Source organism: Gopherus evgoodei, chromosome 1, assembly GCF_007399415.2.
Source record: "Gopherus evgoodei ecotype Sinaloan lineage chromosome 1, rGopEvg1_v1.p, whole genome shotgun sequence".
Lineage (NCBI taxonomy): Eukaryota > Metazoa > Chordata > Testudines > Testudinidae > Gopherus > Gopherus evgoodei.
Window position 1 is genome coordinate 162,034,379 of NC_044322.1, and position 18,981 is coordinate 162,053,359.

The 18,981-nt window shown below is 41.7% G+C and overlaps 1 protein-coding gene across 1 annotated transcript in view; it reads right to left on the bottom strand.

Annotated features, from left to right (window-relative positions):
• The window catches only part of PCP4 (Purkinje cell protein 4), a 76,412-nt gene extending 58,003 nt beyond the window's left edge, over positions 1-18,409 (bottom strand). The window contains exon 1 of the mRNA XM_030552215.1: positions 18,314-18,409. Coding sequence (XP_030408075.1) covers positions 18,314-18,322 — 9 coding nt within the window. The 5' untranslated portion in view covers positions 18,323-18,409. The remainder of the gene's footprint in view (positions 1-18,313) is intronic.
• Between the last annotated feature and the right edge of the window lie 572 nt (positions 18,410-18,981).

Below are 18,981 nucleotides of genomic sequence, written 5' to 3' on the forward strand. Positions count from 1 at the left end.
AATGGAAACTTCCTTAAAATTGTGGAGTTGGTGGCTGAGTTTGATGCTGTACTCCAGGAGCATCTAAGAAGAGTCACCACCCAAGAAATGTACATACAACACTACCTTGGAAAAACAATTAAAAATGAGATCATACATTTACTGGCAACAAAAGTCAAACAGAAGATTGTGGCAGATTTGAAGTAAGCAAGATATTACTCTGTTATCCTGGACTGCACACCTGACATCAGCCATATGGAACAAATGACTTTAATGGTGCGCTTTGTAACAACAACAGAACCTAGTGGAAATGTCCCTGCAATGGTGACTGTCAGAGGGTATTTTCTAGAATTTATTGACATTGATGATACTACAGGAGCTGGTATGACAAATGTGCTTTTTAAAAAGCTGGAAGATACAGAAATTGCGATAGCTGACATGAGAGGTCAGGGCTATGATAATGGTGCCAACATGGGAGGAAAGAACAGAGGAGTGGAGAGTTAAACCCTTGAGATTTTTTTGTCCCATGCAGTTCTCATTCATTGAATTTGGTGGCCAGTGATAAACCATCAGCTTCTAGTGAGGCTGCTGAATTTTTTAATGTAATTCAGTGGTTCTCAAACTTTTGTACCGGTAACCCCTTTCGCATAGGAGGCCTCTGAATGCGACCCCCCCATAAATTAAAATCATGTTTTTATATATTTAACACAATTATAAATGATGGAGGCAAAGCGGGTTTTGGGGTGGAGGCTGACAGCTCATGACCTCCCACATAATAACCTTGTGACCCCCCTGAGGGGTCCCTACCCCCAGTTTGAGAACCCCTGATGTAATTCAAAGCATGTCTGTATTTTTCTCTGCATCAACTCATCAATGGCAAATTTTGAAGCAACATCTGGGAACATCCTCTCTGACACTGAAACCACTGAGTCCCACATGATGGGAAAGTCAAGTGGAGGCGATAAAGCCTATCAAACACCAAATTGGGAAGATAGATGATGCCATAGTTTCCATTGTGGAGGATAATGCTATGACAGGAACTGTTCATGGGAGAACAGTGGCAGAGGGAAATGGAATCACCAGTAATATATACAAAGTTTCAGATTTCCTTGTGGCTTAGTGTTGTGGCTTGACATATTGTTTGAAATAAATGCAAGCAAGAGACTCCAAGGTGTTGACCTTGATATATCTGGAGCAATGGAACAACTGGACAAAGCAAAGTCATACCTACAGTCTTACTAGTCAGATGAGGGATTTCAGAACGTTCTGAACAGTGCGCAGAAGTTGGCAGAGGAACTTCACACTGAATCATAGAATCATAGACTTTAAGGTCAAAAGGGACTATTATGATCATCTAGTCTGACCTTCTGCACAATGCAGGCCACAGAATCTCACCTGCCCACCCTGTATCAAACTCCTAACCTATGTCTGAGCTATTGAATTCCTGAAATCATGGTTTAAAGACTTCAGGGTGCAGAGAATCCTCCAGCAAGTGACTCGTGCTCCACGCTGCAGAGGAAGGCAAAAAAAAACCCAGGACCTCTGGCAATCTGCCCTGGAGGAAAATTCCTTCCTGACCCCAAATATGGTGATCAGCTAAACCCTGAGCATGTGGGCAAGACTCACCAGCCAGACACCCAGGAAAGAATATCTGTAGTAACTCGGATCCCACCCCATCACAGGCCATTGGGCATATTTACCACTAATAGTCAAAGATCAATTAATTGCCAAAATTAGGCTATTCCATCATATCATCCCCTCCATAAACTTATCAAGCTTAGTCTTGAAGTCAGATATATCTTTTGCCTCCACTGCTCATCTTGGAAGTCTCTTCCAGAACTTCACTCCTCTGATGGTTAGAAACCTTTATCTAATTTCAAGTCTAAACTTCCTGATGGCCAGTTTATTATATCCATTTATTCTTGTGTCCACATTGGTACTGAGTTTAAATAATTCCTCTCCCTCCCTGGTATTTATCCCTGTGATATATTTATAGAGAGCAATTATATCTCCCCTCAGCCTTCTTTTGGTTAGGCAAAACAAGCCAAGCTCTTTAAGTCTCCTTTCATAAGACAGGTTTTCCATTCCTCGGATCATCCTAGTAGCCCTTCTCTGTACCGGTTCCAGTTTGAAGCTATTTTCTCACCCATTCAAGAATACAAGTGTCACTGAAGAAGAAGACATTTTGATTACGAGACATGGAATAATCCCATAAGAGACCCCAAACAACAATTCAAAGTTGAATTCTTTAACCAGGTGTTAGATTGTGCAATACAGTCAGTTGAAGAATGTTTCATGCAGCTCAAAGAACACAGCAGTATATTTGGAATGTTGTATGATGTTACTTAAAATTTTTGAACAAGGCATTTTAAGTTGTTAGTTCTCCTTTATTGGGATAGGTTTCAGAGTAGCAACCGTGTTAGTCTGTATCCGCAAAAAGAACAGAAGTACTTGTGGCACCTTAGAGACTAACAAATTTATTTGAGCATAAGCTTTTGTGGGCTACAGCCCACTTCTTCGGATGCATAGAATGGAACATATATTGAGGAGATATATATACACATACAGAAAGCATGAAAAGGTGGGAGCTGTCTTACCAACTCTGAGAGGCCAATTAAGTAAAGAAAAAACATTTTTGAAGTGATAATCAAGATAGCTCAGTACAGACAGTTTGATAAGAAGTGTGAGAATACTTACAAGGGGAGATAGATTCAATGTTTGTAATGGCTCAGCCATTCCCAGTCCCTATTCAAACCTAAGGTGATTGTATCTAGTTTGCATATCAATTCCAGCTCAGCAGTTTCTTGTTGGAGTCTGTTTTTGAAGCTTTTCTGTTGAAAAATTGCCACCTGTGGTTAAAGTGTTCTCCTACTGGTTTTTGAGTGTTATGATTCCTGATGTCAGACTTGTGTCCATTAATTCTTTTGAATAGAGATTGTCTGGTTTGGCCAATGTACATGGCAGAGGGGCATTGGTAGGTAGCAGAGCAGTACCATGAGAGGAGTAGAACAGGAAGAAGGCAGAATTGAGATCTTTCAAAATTTTGGCCCAAGCGATGGGACATGGGGGCGTCATTTGAGCTCCCCGCCTCAGGTGCCAAAATGTTGTGGGCCGGCCCTGCATGAAGCCAATATGGGCCCTATACTTAACTGATTAACTGGCAGATGTAGCTTTTTTTAATTACCAGTTTAGGTCATATTTCCAATGAAAATATGCCCTTCTTAATTTATTTTTACAATGGTGTAATTAGTAATAGCTATTTTTGGAAATCTCAGATGGGATGAGCAGTCAACCTGTGGAACTCTTTGGCAGAGGATATTGTGAAGGCCAAGAGTATAACAGGATTCAAAAAAGAACTAAATACATTCATGAGGGATAGGTCCAACAATGGCTATTAGCCTGGATGGTCAGGGATGGAGGTGTCCCTAGCCTCTGTTTGCCAAAAGCTGGGAATGGGTGGCGGGGATGGATCACTTGATGATTACCTGTTCTGTTTATACCCTCTGGGGCACCTGGCATTGGCCACTGCCAGAAGACAAGATACTGGGCTAGATGGACCTTTGGTCTGACCCAGTATGGCCATTCTTATGTCTGTTAAGAGTTTACAATTGCAAAGATTTGCCATAGAATTCCACGAATTGTATAAAGTATAGAACAGCTTTATTCAGGGTAAGAGAAATATAATAATCATGTTTTAAGTCTTGTAAAGGTACAGAGGGAAAAAGCTTTCTTTCTCATTCTCTTTTACCATTGCAATCCTGGAATTTATAAACCAGCACAGTGAGAAACCGCTAATTTTGTATTCAAATTCAGTGTAATTTTCTCAACAAAGAATATTTACACCAACAACAAATGTAATCGACATAATTAGCACAAACTGTAGCCTGTCTAATATTTGGTTTATTGGCATATTTTGAATTAAAACATTATTAAGCAGATATTTCTCCGAAGACATTGTAATCACATATTTTTCTGAGGGGGCAGGAATTAATGGAATCTTTGCAGTTAATTTTGAAAGCAGCTGCAAGAATGTGCTGTATTTCCATAAATCCTGTTAATTACTGTGCAGGCCTTAAGAAGATATCCTTCATTATTCTGGTGGAGGCTGAGGGTTTGATCCTGCAAGACGTATTTATGTAGTAACCTTTACTCAGGCACGCAGTTGTAGTGACTTTAATAGGATTACTTGCAAGAGTAAGAGAAGTAGGACCAAGCCTTTGGTGTGCTAATGTGAAATTCCTTTAAGCAACATATTAAATTTTGTTTAGCAAAGGGCAAACATTGTTCAGTTGGCCAAAGAACAAGCCTCACCACTCTGCTTGCCAAAAAAAAAAAATTACCTCCCCTCCAGTCTACAGTAATACAGCCTGTACCTAATTATAGTTGAAAAAAGATGTCAAGGTAGCCTAAGAGAAATACTCTAAATCTTTTTAATTGATATATCTGGTTGACAGAAATAAAAAAATGGCAAACTTCTTAAGCAAAAGGGTCTCTTCCTCTTACTACTATTTCTTATCTTAGATTTAAGACCATCAATACGTATCTCCTGACCTGCAAAATGTATATAGATTGGGCCAGATCCAGAAGTCTGGATTCAGGTCCAGAGGTTTCTGTCTTCCCTGGAGAGAGGCTGATAACTCCACAAGGAGTTTCCCTTAAACAGCATTCTAAGAAGTCAGGATTGTGCACCAAAATGCTCCTAGAGACCTCTGTTTGGAGGAGAGGGTTGATTTGGCTGTATTCATTTTTCTGAATAATATCGGTGGAGTTGGTGGGGAGATGAGATGCCCTCTGCCTTGTCATATCTGAACACATCTTGACTCATTCCTTCACACTTTCTCCTCCCAGGGAAAGCCCTCTCTGTAGGGTCCCAGGAGGCAGTAGGAAAGTGTCATATGGGCTGCTGAAGCCCAACCAAACATAAAGAAGGGTTGGTATCTGTCTGATGAGGGCCTTTCCATTGCTGGATCTCAGGGACATAACCTAACACTCACTTTTTATTCAGTCATCACTCAGGGATACACTCACTGACTGCAGTGAGAGTTTTCTTTGAGGGGGGACTGAGTAATTTTGCCGAAGGAGCTGAGGAAAAAGCTGAGTACACTAAGTCTCTCTGCTTCTGACTACCAGGAAATGCCAAACGTGTAATATGAAACCAATCAGCTTTCCTTCCTTTTTGTAATTTTCTAAAGATCAAAACTCTGTACAGCACAGCGGACACTCACCACTGCTGCTTCACAGTGATGTGAATAAGACCAGGCACCTGCTTCTAAACATAGGAAGCAGAGCTGAGGGGGAAATCGGAATTTCAGTCCGGTAAGAAATTCTGATATTTTGAAGTTTGAAACAGGACAAAATGTTGAAATATTGAAACTTTATGGAGAACGACAGGGTCTGAAAATTTTTGATTCAGAAATAGCAAAGCATTCCATTTGGCACTTTTGATTGAAACTAAACCTTGTGATACTCCAAAATCAAAATATTTAGTTTCAGTCTGTTGAATGGAACCAAAAGATTTCATTTTGAGTCAGCTAAACATTAAACTGCATCTCCCTATGGGTGCTACATTGATTCAGGGCATTGTCATTTAGATGTCTGATAGCCCATTCTTCTCTATGGGCTGGACTCCCTGACCAGACTACATCGCCCATGTCAGGTCAACAAGCCAACATATTTTGATTCACGTCAAACCAATTGCTTTGGTTTTCCCAAGGGAAAACATAAAAAATTCTGTAGAAATTTTTGATTTTGCAGAAACTATATTTTCAGTTGAAAGATCATTTAGAGGGAAGGTTCTCTAATAGGAAAATACCTCAGCTCTGTTAAACGCCTGGAGACAAGACTGTTCAGCTTTTGATGGGATTGACTGTAATGTCCAGTGGGGAGTGTATCAGGGACCTAGGGCTGTTGGAGGATGGCATGCAGAAGCTGATATTTGGAGTCAGATGATAGGTTCTGATATTACCAACTATTAGGCCCCCCAAATTGGAATAGTATCCGAATCCAAGTATAAGTATCAGGCTTTTTGCTCATGCCTAGTCCAAATGAATACTGGTGGGTTTCTGTAACAAATGTTTGCTTCATCTTTCATTTTCCAAACCCCCATGAAATCCAGAATAATTTAATTTGCTAGGAAACAAACCCAGCTGTAATTTAGTTTAAGGCTGTCTTCAAGGGACAGCACAGTTATTAATGGCAGAAGTTTGCACCAACAAATTGTGCCGTATCTGAACATATTGATCCTAACATTATTAAGACAGACTTATCTCCTTCACGTGCCTGAAGAATGAAAGTGTTTTTTTCAATTGTACACTGAAAACACATTTGTCTTCTCTTTCTCCCTGGACTCCCTACATATTTCAACAGAGACAGAAATAAAACAAAAAGGCATTACTGTACATTTCAATAACTTTTGGTATATATTGTATTAGCAACTAGTAACTGACCAATCAAAATCTGAACAGATGATATTTGAAGAAAGTTTCAGATCCTCATACAATGCGTCTTCCTGTTTTCATAGGACAAAAACTACAGGACAAGTTATTCAATATCCAGTACAGCTCCAGGAGAAGCAGCAAAAGTGGCTATATTTCACCTTTGCCACTTGATGTCCAGGCTGCCAGTTCAGTCACAAGGAGCAACTTGGAGCAGCCTCAGGGCTTGTCTAGATTATGCCAGCTGCAGTGACTTCACAGGGGCAATTCCACAAGCTGGGGATTGAGGGTGAGTGCACTGCATCCAGACCCCTTGTCCTTGGCCATGATCCTTATGCTGGCAGCTGCATGGAGAGATGATGCAGAGCTGTTATTGCTGTCTCTATGCCACTGGATGATTCCCCTATGCAAGGAGAATCTTCAACTGGCCGCTTGGGTGGCTTTACATTTATTTAGAGACACTGGAGTGGCACAAATCAGATATAAGTGGACAGAGAATCTGCCCTTTATTGTTCAAACATATTGAAATTGAGCTAGTAAGACTTTGGAGAGCTTGAAGTTATGTGCAAGTCAAAGCAAAACCCTGTTGTCTGGCTTGGCTCTGTGAGCCTAAACTGAAGCCAAGCTTTTGGAAGTGACCCTGCTGCACTGGAAAGAAAATAGACAGGGTGATATGTAAGATTACAGTGACTGCCAGGAAGTAGTGTCAAGCATTTTCACTTACTCGACTCTTTCTCATTCATAGACACAAAGCTGAAGAAAAGCCAAGAAACTAGTACCAGGCATTCAACCTTACATTATCTGTGTGCCTCTGGGTCCCAAAACTCACCGGGCCTCATTCTCTGCTGCCTTGTATCTAGTGTAATCATTTGCACCTGTGCAAAGTGGATTTAAAATGCTATCAAATTATCATGATATTTTATACCTACGCTGCACAGGTGAAAAATGACTGCTGATGGTGAAAGGCAGACAAAAAACAGTCCTATTATGTTTCTCCTTAAAAATAAATGTAGATATTTAATAAGTTCATTGTTGCATTGAATATGCAAAAAAAAAGTACCCTTCAGAGTTTCACAAGGAAAGCACAGTGGCCAAGTATGATGAAAGTTCATTATTTCTTGTTGCTTAGATCCACTTCTATATTCCATCTATTTCTAAAATTTTGTAGACAGCTGGAGGGAGGGGAAGAAGCCTACAAGGAAAACCCCCAAAGGATACTACCAGAATGCATATTATTTTCAATATACATTGTTTTTGTAATTTTGAATCTTTAAGCCCAGCTCCTCAGCTGATGCAAGCTGACATTGTACCGTTGTCTTCTGTGCATCTACTCCAGACTATATCAGCTGAGGATCTGGTCAAAAAGCCCACATCCAAGATTCAAACATGTTTGAACTTTTACATGAAACAAAAAAAATGTTCAACCATCAGACTCAGTGAAATGATGATAGAGTGCCTCATACAATCTTACTGAAGAGGATAATTCAAACTGGCTTGGTGATTAGTACTGTCACCTGGATTGCAAAGCTGATTGGATGAACTAAAGGAAGAGTAGTAATAAACAGCCAAGTATTGAACTGGAGGGACATTGGCTTGCATTTGGCTGCCCTAGATTAAGTGCAGGATGTGCACTCCTGCATATGCATTTCAAATCGTGCTATGTATCCAACAGGGCTGGCCTTACCATGAGGTGAACTGAGGCAGCTACCTCAGGTGCCAGACTGTGTGGGGGAGCCACTAGGACCCAGAGTGTAGAAATTTGTGTCTGCTGCTGGTGCATATGTATTCTCTCTGCTCTAGATGCACAGAGATGGTGGAGAGCTGTGCTGGAGGAAGGCAGAATTGAGACTTTTCAAAGTTTTGGCCCAAGCAAGGGGGCATGGGAGCATCGTTTGCACTCCTCACCTTACGTGCCAAAATGTTGTGGGCCGGCCCTGGTATCCAATGTATTTGCTCTTCCTTTTCTCTCCTTGACTGTATGTCTCAGTGTCTCATTCCTCCCTCTTACCTTCAAGTTTGTTTCTATTGTGTATAACTTTTCCAGCTTTCCTTCCAGCTCCCTCCTCTCTGTTATGTCCTTGAAATCCAATAAGCCAGTCCTGGCTTTTCAATTTACTAAAGATTTTATTTGACTAACAAACAATGAGAAAATAAGGCCACTCTTACATGCGCACAAATGCATGAAGTTTGTAGTGTGGGAGAGTTTCAACCAGTAAGACTCCTTTGTTAAACTCTGCTTCCAGAATATTCCAGGCCTGAAACACGAAGCAGGATTTAACCCTTGAGGGGGGGGTCTAGAGGTCTATTAAATTGTAGAACACTTTTTCCATGAGGTGTAGCAAAAGACCCATTACTTGAGACATTTAAAACGAGACTGGAAAAAGCACTGGAATTAAACTGTAGGGGGCAATTCTGTACCAGCAGGGGCATGAACTGGCTGACTTATTTTGTTTTTCTATCTCTAATTCCTGTGATTAGCAGAATTAACTTTTGAGACAAATATTAAAAGAAATAAATATCCCAGATCCTCAGCTAGTGTAAATTGGCTGTATCATATTACGCCAGCTGGGGATCTGGCCCATACATATAGCTTGCCCAAACCAGAACTATGAGGAGATACGATAACCAGTTTCGAGTGTTGTCTATGAAGCATTCAGACATCAAGTGTGTAGAAGAGTTGTGATCCAAGATCCTGCCATTAGAGAAAACATTTGCAGTTGTAACTGTTCAGTGGCTACATAGCTTTGAGCCTTTTCCATAGATGCTGCCATCCATTTTCCTGCCTCAGCAGGAAGATGGCCTACATGATCTAATAGGTCTTTTCCATCTCTGTGATAAAGAGAAATCAGAATAGAAAATCATTTTGCATTGGAAGTGGGAGTCGGCAACACTGATCTCAATTTTAGGTAAGGTTCAACATCTGTTTCAAGCAAATGTCTGGATACATGTTGTTTGAGTTTTAACTTAACTAGCATGTTTTTTTTAATTTTATTGTCAAGGGAAGTGAAGAGAAAGATCAGTAGAATACTGTCAGATAAGGGGCTGCAGATTATCCATCTTCATTAGAGCATCCTGGACAGTGTAGCCAGTATAAAGATATTGGTTTATGGGGGCTCAGAATGATGTGACAGCTCTGTAGCAACAAAGATAGTAGAAAGAAAAAGACAGTCTCACACATACATACACAGTTGGATGCTTCTTTCTCTTAGTTTTCTTGTCTGGAAGGAAAATGCTCCCCTTCCCCTTTCTGTGTTGTGGACCTGGGTCTATTCTCTATCTCAGGGATCAGCAGCCTTTGACCCGCAGCCCGCCAAGGTAAGCACCCTGGCGGGCCAGGCTGATTTGTTTACCTGCCACGTCCACAGGTTTGGCCGATCGCAGCTCCCACTGGCTGCGGTTCGCCGTTCCAGGCCAGTAGGGGCTGCACCCCGAGGGATGTGTTGGCCGCCGCTTTCCACAACCCCAATTGGCCTGGAGTGGCAAACCGCAGCCAGTGGAAGCCGTGATCGGCCAAACCTGGGGACACAGCATGTAAACAAACAGGCCCTGGAGGGCCAAAGGTTGCCAATCATTGCTCTATCTTTTGCCACCCACTCTGGTTCTAGTGGTATTACAGGTTCTTCTTCAGAGCAGGGGTTCTTAACTTTTTTCTTTCTGAGGCTCCCCTAACACACTATAAAAACTCCCTGGCCCATCTGTGCCACAACAACAGTTTTATGGCCTTCCCCACAGATTCAGCCTTGCTGCAGTGGGACCCAGGCCTCAGCCCCACTGCAGCTTGGCACTTGGGCTTCAGTGGTGAGGCTCTGGCTTTGGCTTTGTGCCCGTGGCCCCAGGGAATCTAACACTAGCTCTGCTTGACAGACCCCCTGAAACCTGCTCACAAACCCCCCAGGGGGATACAGACTCCCAGTTGAGAACTGCTGCTTTAGAGTTCACAGTTATAGACCATAGGAAAAGTCCACTTGTTCTTCTGAAGGAGACCGATATTTTCCTGGCCATCATAATAGCGGAACAAGAAAGTCAAGCAAATGGTGGCACAGAAACCAAATACATTTTATTCAAATCAGTAAGCAAATGGCTGGTGACTTTTCCCTATGATAAAAAGACTGACCTGTTCCCATTGAAGTCAGTGGGCTTTTTGCCATAGGTTTCAGTGAGATCTGGATCAAGCCCAAGATTTAGAAACTGGGAGAAAAAGAATTGCTTTTTTAAATAGAGCTGATTGGGATTTTTTTATAAGATGTTTTTCCATCAGAAAATGCCAGTTGGTCAAAACTGAAACTGTTTGCAGAAACAGATCAATGTCACCAAAGTTGTCATCTAGGAGGTTTTTCAGGTCCAGGATTGAATTTCTGGTTTTGACAGGAAAGTGAGAGATACTAAGATAGTATGGGGGAGGGGACTCACCTGAGTGGTGAGAGCCCCAGCTCTGCCTGATTCAAAGTAGGGGCTTGAAGTTGGGTTTCCTATATACCAGGTGAGGGTCCTAATCACTGGGCTATTGTGTGCTTAGTTGCTCACTCTTGTTTCAAAAGGGCTCCATTTCACGCCAATGCAGAACAAAAATAAAATTGCAAAACCTCATAATTCTTTTACTAAATGGAATGCTTCTTTTCCAGAAACATGACTACAAAATAATGTGTCTTCATGACAGTTAATCCATTGCCAACATTATAACCTACTAACGCTCATCAGACTCAGGCATGGAAGGAATCTATCTGGGTGTTTTTTTCCCCTTTAGACTTGCACTAGTTTGTAGTTACTCTGTCACAAGCAAATGGAAAGATATGAAACCTAGTAATAAATCTCTAATTAATTATATGTATTCAGTAATAATACATGTATATGGTGTTGAAATGTGCAGTAATTACACACCTGGTAGGAAGACTCATGCTTTTCTTTTTAAACTACATGGTCACCAGTCTCTCAAACTTAAGCAGAACTTGACTTCCAATTTTCTAACTTTTAAGGGATATTTTAAGAGATACCTGATCATGTTCTGATGCCACGCTGAAGAAGAAAGTAGGCAAACTGACAGGTCTAACACATACTGTTCTCCCTTTTCCCTCCCCTTTTGAGTTGCAGTTTGCCACCCAGCTAATAAATGGGTGTAAGTTAAAATTAAAAACTGTTGTGCTTTCCTTCCCCGCATCCCCAATCTATTCCAGCTGCAGAATTCTGCCCTATATTACCTCTGTAGTTTGCATAAATATTTATTTTCTCCTGATTTTGGCTACAGACAATTTGCTGCTCTGAGGCAGATGTTGAGGGGGGAGGGTATAAAGAATAAATTGCAGAAAGCAGGCCCCAGAGAATTTTAGCTGCTCAGTCAGATTTCCTCCCGGATCTTCACACAGTACAAGTTCAATCATTAAAAGGGAAGGATGCAGCATATATTCCCTTTCCCCATGCACACCCAGTTTTGCTAGGCATTGTGGAGGGGTTAAGATATCACGGCCCTGTCCTTTCAGTTCCTTCAGGGAGGTTAGTTTCCACTCTAGTGTTTGTATTCCATGCCTGGATTATGCTTCGATCTGGGAAAATAATGGATTTTTTTAGTTTGCTAGCAATTATATAAAATTGGAGGAGGGGATCATTTTGGCTCTAACTGGAAAAAAAATAATTTTGGGTCAAACTAAATGTTTTCTTTCAGCAAAATTTTAACATCTTGTTTTGATTTTAACCACCTGTAAGCTTTTAATATTTTTTAAATAAAATTAAGGGACTTTTTAAAACAAAAAGTTGTTCTGAACAAAAAAAATCAAAACATTTTGTTTAGAAAATGTCAAAATGAAATGTTTGTTTTTTTCTGGAGTTTGTGTGTGTGGTGGTGGTGGTGGTGGTGGTGTTGTGACGGAGAGAAGGGGGACGTTGACCAAAACAATTTGGCAAAATAGACACAAATTCACAACACCCTTTGTGTCACCAAATCTGCATTTTTCACCAAAACCATTTTGGCTGAAAAATTTCACCCAGCTCTAACCATGCTGTTGCAAGCATATAAGAGAAGGAAGGCTCCTTGTACTCTAGCTCTCTCACCTTCTGTACCTGGACAGGGCCAGCCTCAGTCCGGTCCTTTATATGTCTTTTTAAAACATCATCAAGACAAATCCCTTGCTAAAGCGGTTTCCAAGCTGCCACACTTACTTCAGCTAATGCTTCATCACAGAAACAGCAGCAGGGCTGAATGACAGTCCTCATGTTTTGGGGGGCTGCAACATCTTGCATGACCTTTAATGGGAGACTTCTGCTCATGCCTAGGTCTGGATCTCAGAGTCCTAACAACAGCCTCACATTTAATACTGGAGACAAATGTGTCCGTGACTGTTGTAAAAACCATGTGATGAACTGTCTCCAGTGAACCCTCATGCCATAAGAAAATGTCGGCATGACCAGACAGTGCCCGTGAAGTGTCACATAATTAAATGTCTGTGATGAGATGCTATGATTCCACTGATGTGTGTCAGATTTATGCCAGATTTGAGTTTAAAGGCAGAGCTGTTCACAACTCTTCAGTGTGAATAATTTATCTCACGTATTTTGGCATTTTTCTGTGAATCATTTATTCACAATTTTTTGTCATTATTTGACCAGCTCTATTTAACAGTAAAAAGCTGGAAAACTCTAAGGAACTCAGACTAAAACTTTAGGGCCCGACCAAAACCCACTGGAGACAACTGACAAGCTCCCATTGAGCCAACAATCAGGCCCTTATTGAACAAGTATTTGGGGACAGATTTACAAAGGTGTTTAGGTGCCTAAAGATGTAAATAGGTCGGTGCCCAGTGGGATTCTCAAAAGTGCCTAAGCAGGTTAGGTGCTGAACTCCCATGGAAATCAGTGCGGCTTAGACACCTATCCTGCTTAGGTACTTTTGAAAAATCCCACCTCCAGGACCAGATTTCCCATTAGGCACTCTAGGCATATGCCTAAGGGCGCTGGTATTCTAGGAGCCCTACAAATTCAAATTTTGCTGCTCGTGGGTCCTGACAGAGAGTGGGGCTGGCTGAGGGGCAGATGGAGGGCTCCTTGCTCAGCCCAGCTGACACCATCATCTCCCAGTGAGGCCAGTGAGTGTGACCGGGGGACAAGGCTTGGGAAAATGGACCTCTGTGGGGGATTGTGGGTGGGCTTTGTGCAGAGTGGGTGGGGATGCTGGGCAGTGGGGGGGATTGTATGGGCACTGGGAAGTTGTGGGGGGCGGGGTCTGTGCTGCCTGGTGGAATCCTAAGCCTCAAATTAGATGTCCAGGCTCCCAATACAAAGTATGGGGAGAGTTAGGCGCCTCTGGATGAAATGCACAAAAGCCTCCACACTGAGCAGGTGGCTGCCTAAGCTAACCAATAAAAAATGTGAATGAATGGTGTGTGGCCTAAGCCCCACCGCTCAGTGGTGCCTATTGCTGCTCAGGATTCACAGCCATGAACCTGCTCCTGGAGTTAGGTGCTTACGCCAGGTCAGACCTTTTACACACAAAAAACACCTGAGGAGGCAGGTGGCAGCACGGAAACCCCCTGTATGTGCCAGTGGTTTGAGCACACACCCACGCTGTGGAAGATGGGTTTAAATCCCAACTCTGCCTGCTATGGAGCAAGGACTTGAACCAGGTATCCCACAGGAATGCCCTAAACAGTGCCCTATGGCAAGCTCAATCCCACTTTGGATGATACTTAAATATTCATTGGGCCAGGGAGAGCAAGCATAAGTGCTTCCATATCCCAGTGGTTAAGACATTCCCCTAGGATATGGGGGAGTCCAGTTCCAGTCTCTGCTCCACTCTATAGTTAAGTATCAGAGGAGTTAGTCTGGATCTGTAAAAGCAGCAAAGAGTCCTGTGGTACCTTATAGACTAACAGACATATTGGAGCATGAGCTTTCGTGGGTGAATACCCACTTTGTTGGTTAAGTATTTCCATGCAGAGTGGAGCAGCTTCAAGAACCAAGACTGAGAGGACTCTGCCCTGGATCTTAGTGGTTAGGACTCTCCCTATAGGGCAGTGGTGGGCGAACTATGGCCCGGGGGCTGCATCTGGACCTCCAGATGTTTTAATCTGGCCCTCAAGCTCCTGCCCTGCCCTACAGGGGTGGCACCTGTGGATGGGGCAGCATGCAGAGTTGCCTGGCTGTGCCTCCACATAGAAGCTGGATGAGGGACATGCTGCTGCTTCTGGGAGTTGCTTGAGGTAAGCGCTGCCTGGAGCCTGCACCCCAGACCACCTCCCGCACCCCAACAACCTGCCCCAGCCCTGATCCCCCTCCTGACTTCCAAACCCCTAGTTCCCAGCCTGGTGTACCCTCCTGCACCCCCAAACCCTCATCCCCAGCCCCACTCCAGAGCCCACACCCCCAGTTGGAAACCTCACCCCCTCCTGCACCCCAACCCCCAATTTTGTGACCATTCCTGGCCCGCCATACAATTTCCATACCCAGATGTGGCCCTCATGGCAAAAAGTTTGCCCATCATTGCTATAGAAGGTGGAAGACCTCCATTCAAATCCCCGCTTCCCATCAGGCAGAGTAGAAATTATGAACCCCAGTCTCACACATCCTGAGTGAATGTCATGACCAATGAGTATTAACGGGGGCACAACCACTGCTTCCTGTGTTTCTTGTGGGGACCAGTCCAGTAGGTGTACTCACAGGGTATGTCTACACTACACTGGCTTGGGCTAAGGGGCTGTTTAATTGCAGTGTAGATGTTTGGGCTCAGGCTGCAGCCTAAATTCTGGGAACCTCACACCTTGCAGGGTACTAGAGCCTGGGATCCAGCCTGCGCCTGAATGTCTATACAACAATTAAACAGCACCTTAGCCTGAACCCCACAAGCCTGAGTTAGCTGGCACAGGCCATCTGAGGGTGTCTAATTGCAGAGTAGACATACCTGGCCTAAGGTGACTTGTGAGCAAGCAAGATAGGTGGGGGAAGGCCTAGTTTGTGAATCCCATTGGTTCTTAGGCATAAGCTAGGTATCGGGCATCTGTACATAGGTCACTATGTGCATGCTCAGTGGTGGAAATTTAGGCAGCAGCTGCGCAGGAATGTTGAGGATCTAAATTTTGATTTAGGAACCTAAAGTGGCAGTTAGGTGCCTAAATCCTTTTGTGGATCTACCCCTTAGTGTCATAAACAAATTTGCAGTTGTCAATATTCCACAGTAAAGCCTTGTTGCTTTTTTCTTTAAAACTTCTCTCTCTTCCCCCCCCAAAACCAAGTTAAATGTAGAGAAATTTTAAAATGGCATGATCACATTGACGACTATTTTATGCTCCTCAGCTTTTTTCCGGAGTTGATTTGTAATGATGTGGCCAGAAAGGGGAAACAAAACTGATGACTTTTGTGCAGCAGTAATATGAAAAAATAAAACAAGATGCAGCAAACAGGGTTTGAAGGGTATCATTTTTGTTCACTTAAGGGGAGATTGATGGCAGGAGAAATATCATTTGATCATTACCTGTTCAGTTCACTCCTTCTGGTGCACCTGGCATTGCCCACTGTCAGGAGACAGAACACTGGGCTGGATGGACCTTTGGTCTGACCCAGTACGGCCGTTCTTATGTTCTTATGTTCGTACATCTCTAAGTCTGCATTCTAAGCTCCACTAACAGTGTGATAATGATTAGCATAAAAAATACAATCACTGGACCATCCTCAACATCCTACCTGCTTTCCCTCTCCCACTTATGGATATTTGATAGCCATATTTGAGTCTGGCTTTTCATTCATATTATCCTCTGCTTTCATGGTGGATAACAAAACGATCTGATGCAAATATGTATCTTAAACATTTCCAGTTACTATGTTTGAGACAAACTCCATCAGGAACCACTTCAGGAGTCTAAACACTGCACACTCAGACAATTAAAGTGATTGTCTTCTGACAATCTTGCTTTTTGCCTCAGTTCTTTTAACCAGAGCCCTTCTGGTTAAGATAACCTGGGTTGCTCCATTTGTTTTTCTGTCCTGAGAGGGAAATAATCAACTAAAGAATAATTGAAGGCATTCTTCCCTAGTGCAGTTTGTGAAATAAGTGCTCCATCATCTTCTGTATGACAATGACAGCAGCTCTGTCCTTCGAAGCATCAATTATAAGAGTTAAAAACTGTTAAATAGACACTTGGCAGGGGCTTGAGAAATGTACTGGGAAGGAAAGCAGTATCCTCTGTGATGGGGACTTACTAGAAGTGCTATTTTGTGTGGGACAGGTAAGTACATTAATAAAAATATGGGATCCCAGTTGTTGTATAGATGTGATGACTTTGATGCTCATGAGAACTCTTAGCTCCTTGATCAGAGAAAAAAGAGGTTACGTCAAAGAGGGGAACCTAATGTAAACTATTGAACTATGAACTACTGTATGAACAGCTGGTGAAATGGCAATGTAATACAAAACTGCATTGGCATGACACAGATATAGACAATAATAATCAACCTGTCATTGATTTATGTTAGGAAAAGTTAACATTTTACCAGAATAGTGATGCCACAGCAGAAAAAGTATTTCTGTTAATGTATGTGACAAATGGATACTTTGTATATAAAAGCTACAATATGAACTGTATCCAGTTTATTCAATGTAGACATCCAATCAGCAGATGAAAAGCTGCGAAGTTACGGGTGCCTTATCTCAGTATTCTATGTACATTACACATAGCAGGAACACATGATGAGGATTTCCCATTTCTTAGCCTGTTCAGGTATGCATAATGGAAATGGAAATATGCCTGCCGTATGACCCTTTTGCAAAGACCACCATTCTACATCTCTCCTTATGTCTCCTCATTGTGTTTATATCACAAGTCAGTCATTTAAGATGTGGTAGAAAACACAGAAATAGCCATAAGCAGAAACATATTTTGTGTGGTTGTTAATTTTACCCTGACTGCCAAGAAAGGAACATCCATCTGTCAAAAAAGACAGGGATAGAAAAGAAACCTCCAAAAATAAGTGCTAAGTAAGACATAATTACTACTAGCTCAATTGATTTGGGATGAGGTAAAGAGCTGAACTATAGAAATCAGGTTCTACTAGCTGAACCTGCCCGATATTTGGAATGAATACACTTTTAAAAATAAAAATATTGGCTTGTCACTGCCAAACTCTTTTACTGCAAATAGAGTAAGTGTAGTGTCTGAATTTTCAGCTTTCTTTTTCGAAATACACAAAGGTCCTTTCATGCTTGATGTTATTTGCATTTTTCCTTTGATGGTTATAAGGACAAGCGTAGATGTAATCTTTCCCAGGACAATAACTACCCAGTTCATATCACTGGCAAACTACAAACAAGGCATTTTTCAAATGAGGTTTATACTTTAATATTTAACTTTTACACCACTGACCTCTCAGCTCACTTCTTCTACATTGAACAAAAACATAAAATAAAACCTTAAAAGATGATAAAGCTTGTCTTATTTAATATCTCCAAAGTACCATGCACACCTATAGAGCTATACTTAGTAATAGATAACAAGAATTAATAATAATCTTTGTTAGAAACTGATGTATTTCATATTTCACAACTAGCGATCAGATGTTTCATATGTCTGCAGGCTATGCTAAGAGGTACAGTGTGATCTCATTCTGTTTTTAATTAAGTAAAAAAATAAGAACTACCTGGTCATTTCCAAACAATCTTATTTATAAGAGTAAGTATAATATTTCACTCTGGGTGCTTTACACATTCAAACAAAGCATTATATAATCCTGTTAACTATATGTATTCATTAATTTACTCAGTTATGAATGTCTTCATTTCTCAAATTTTTCATTCCATAGTTGATTTAAATTGACTTTAAAAAAACTCATCTGATTTTTCTTAAGCTGTATTTCCCCATTACTGGTGTTATTCCTGCTTCAGATACTTACATCTCTCTCTCCAGATAATAGGTTTATCCACTCACCTCACTCATGTTTGTTTTGAAATGACAGCTCACAGATTTCCACTTCTTCACAACAGGGAGACTGTATAAAAGCTCTTTCTACTGTTCCTGGCTTTTCTCTTAAAAAGGGCTGCTCAGTGGCATCATGCTGCTAGTAAACCAATAAGATGCATTCACCTGCTGAACTCCTCAGCATGCATCCGAGAGCACAAAGGGCCACCTAGTGGTACAAACTGAAAAGCAGATTCAAACTCCAGGTTGGGTCGTTCCAACTAAATGGAATGTTCATAGTTCAGGATCATTGATAAGGGGAAAATATGTGATGAGAATAAAAACATAGTGAGTATGAAATGTTTCTTTTAAATGTAAGATGCAACTATTTCACCTAGTGACAAATGAAAAAATTCAAAAACGTATAATCTGTAAGAAAAGGATCGAGGAGACAGCAAACCAGTTTATAAATCAGTATTCCTGAGAAGAAGAGTGTCTGTGCTGTCCCATATTTGTATATGTATGTATTCATTACAATCTTATACTTCCTGCACATACCCAGCTTTTCTGTGTGTTTCTTGGAAGAATGACTTAGGCATCTGCCTCATTGCACACAAAGCGGTTAGTGGTGGTGCCCATCCTATAACTTTTATCACCCAATGGTTAGAACATACATATGGGATGTGGGAGACCTAGGG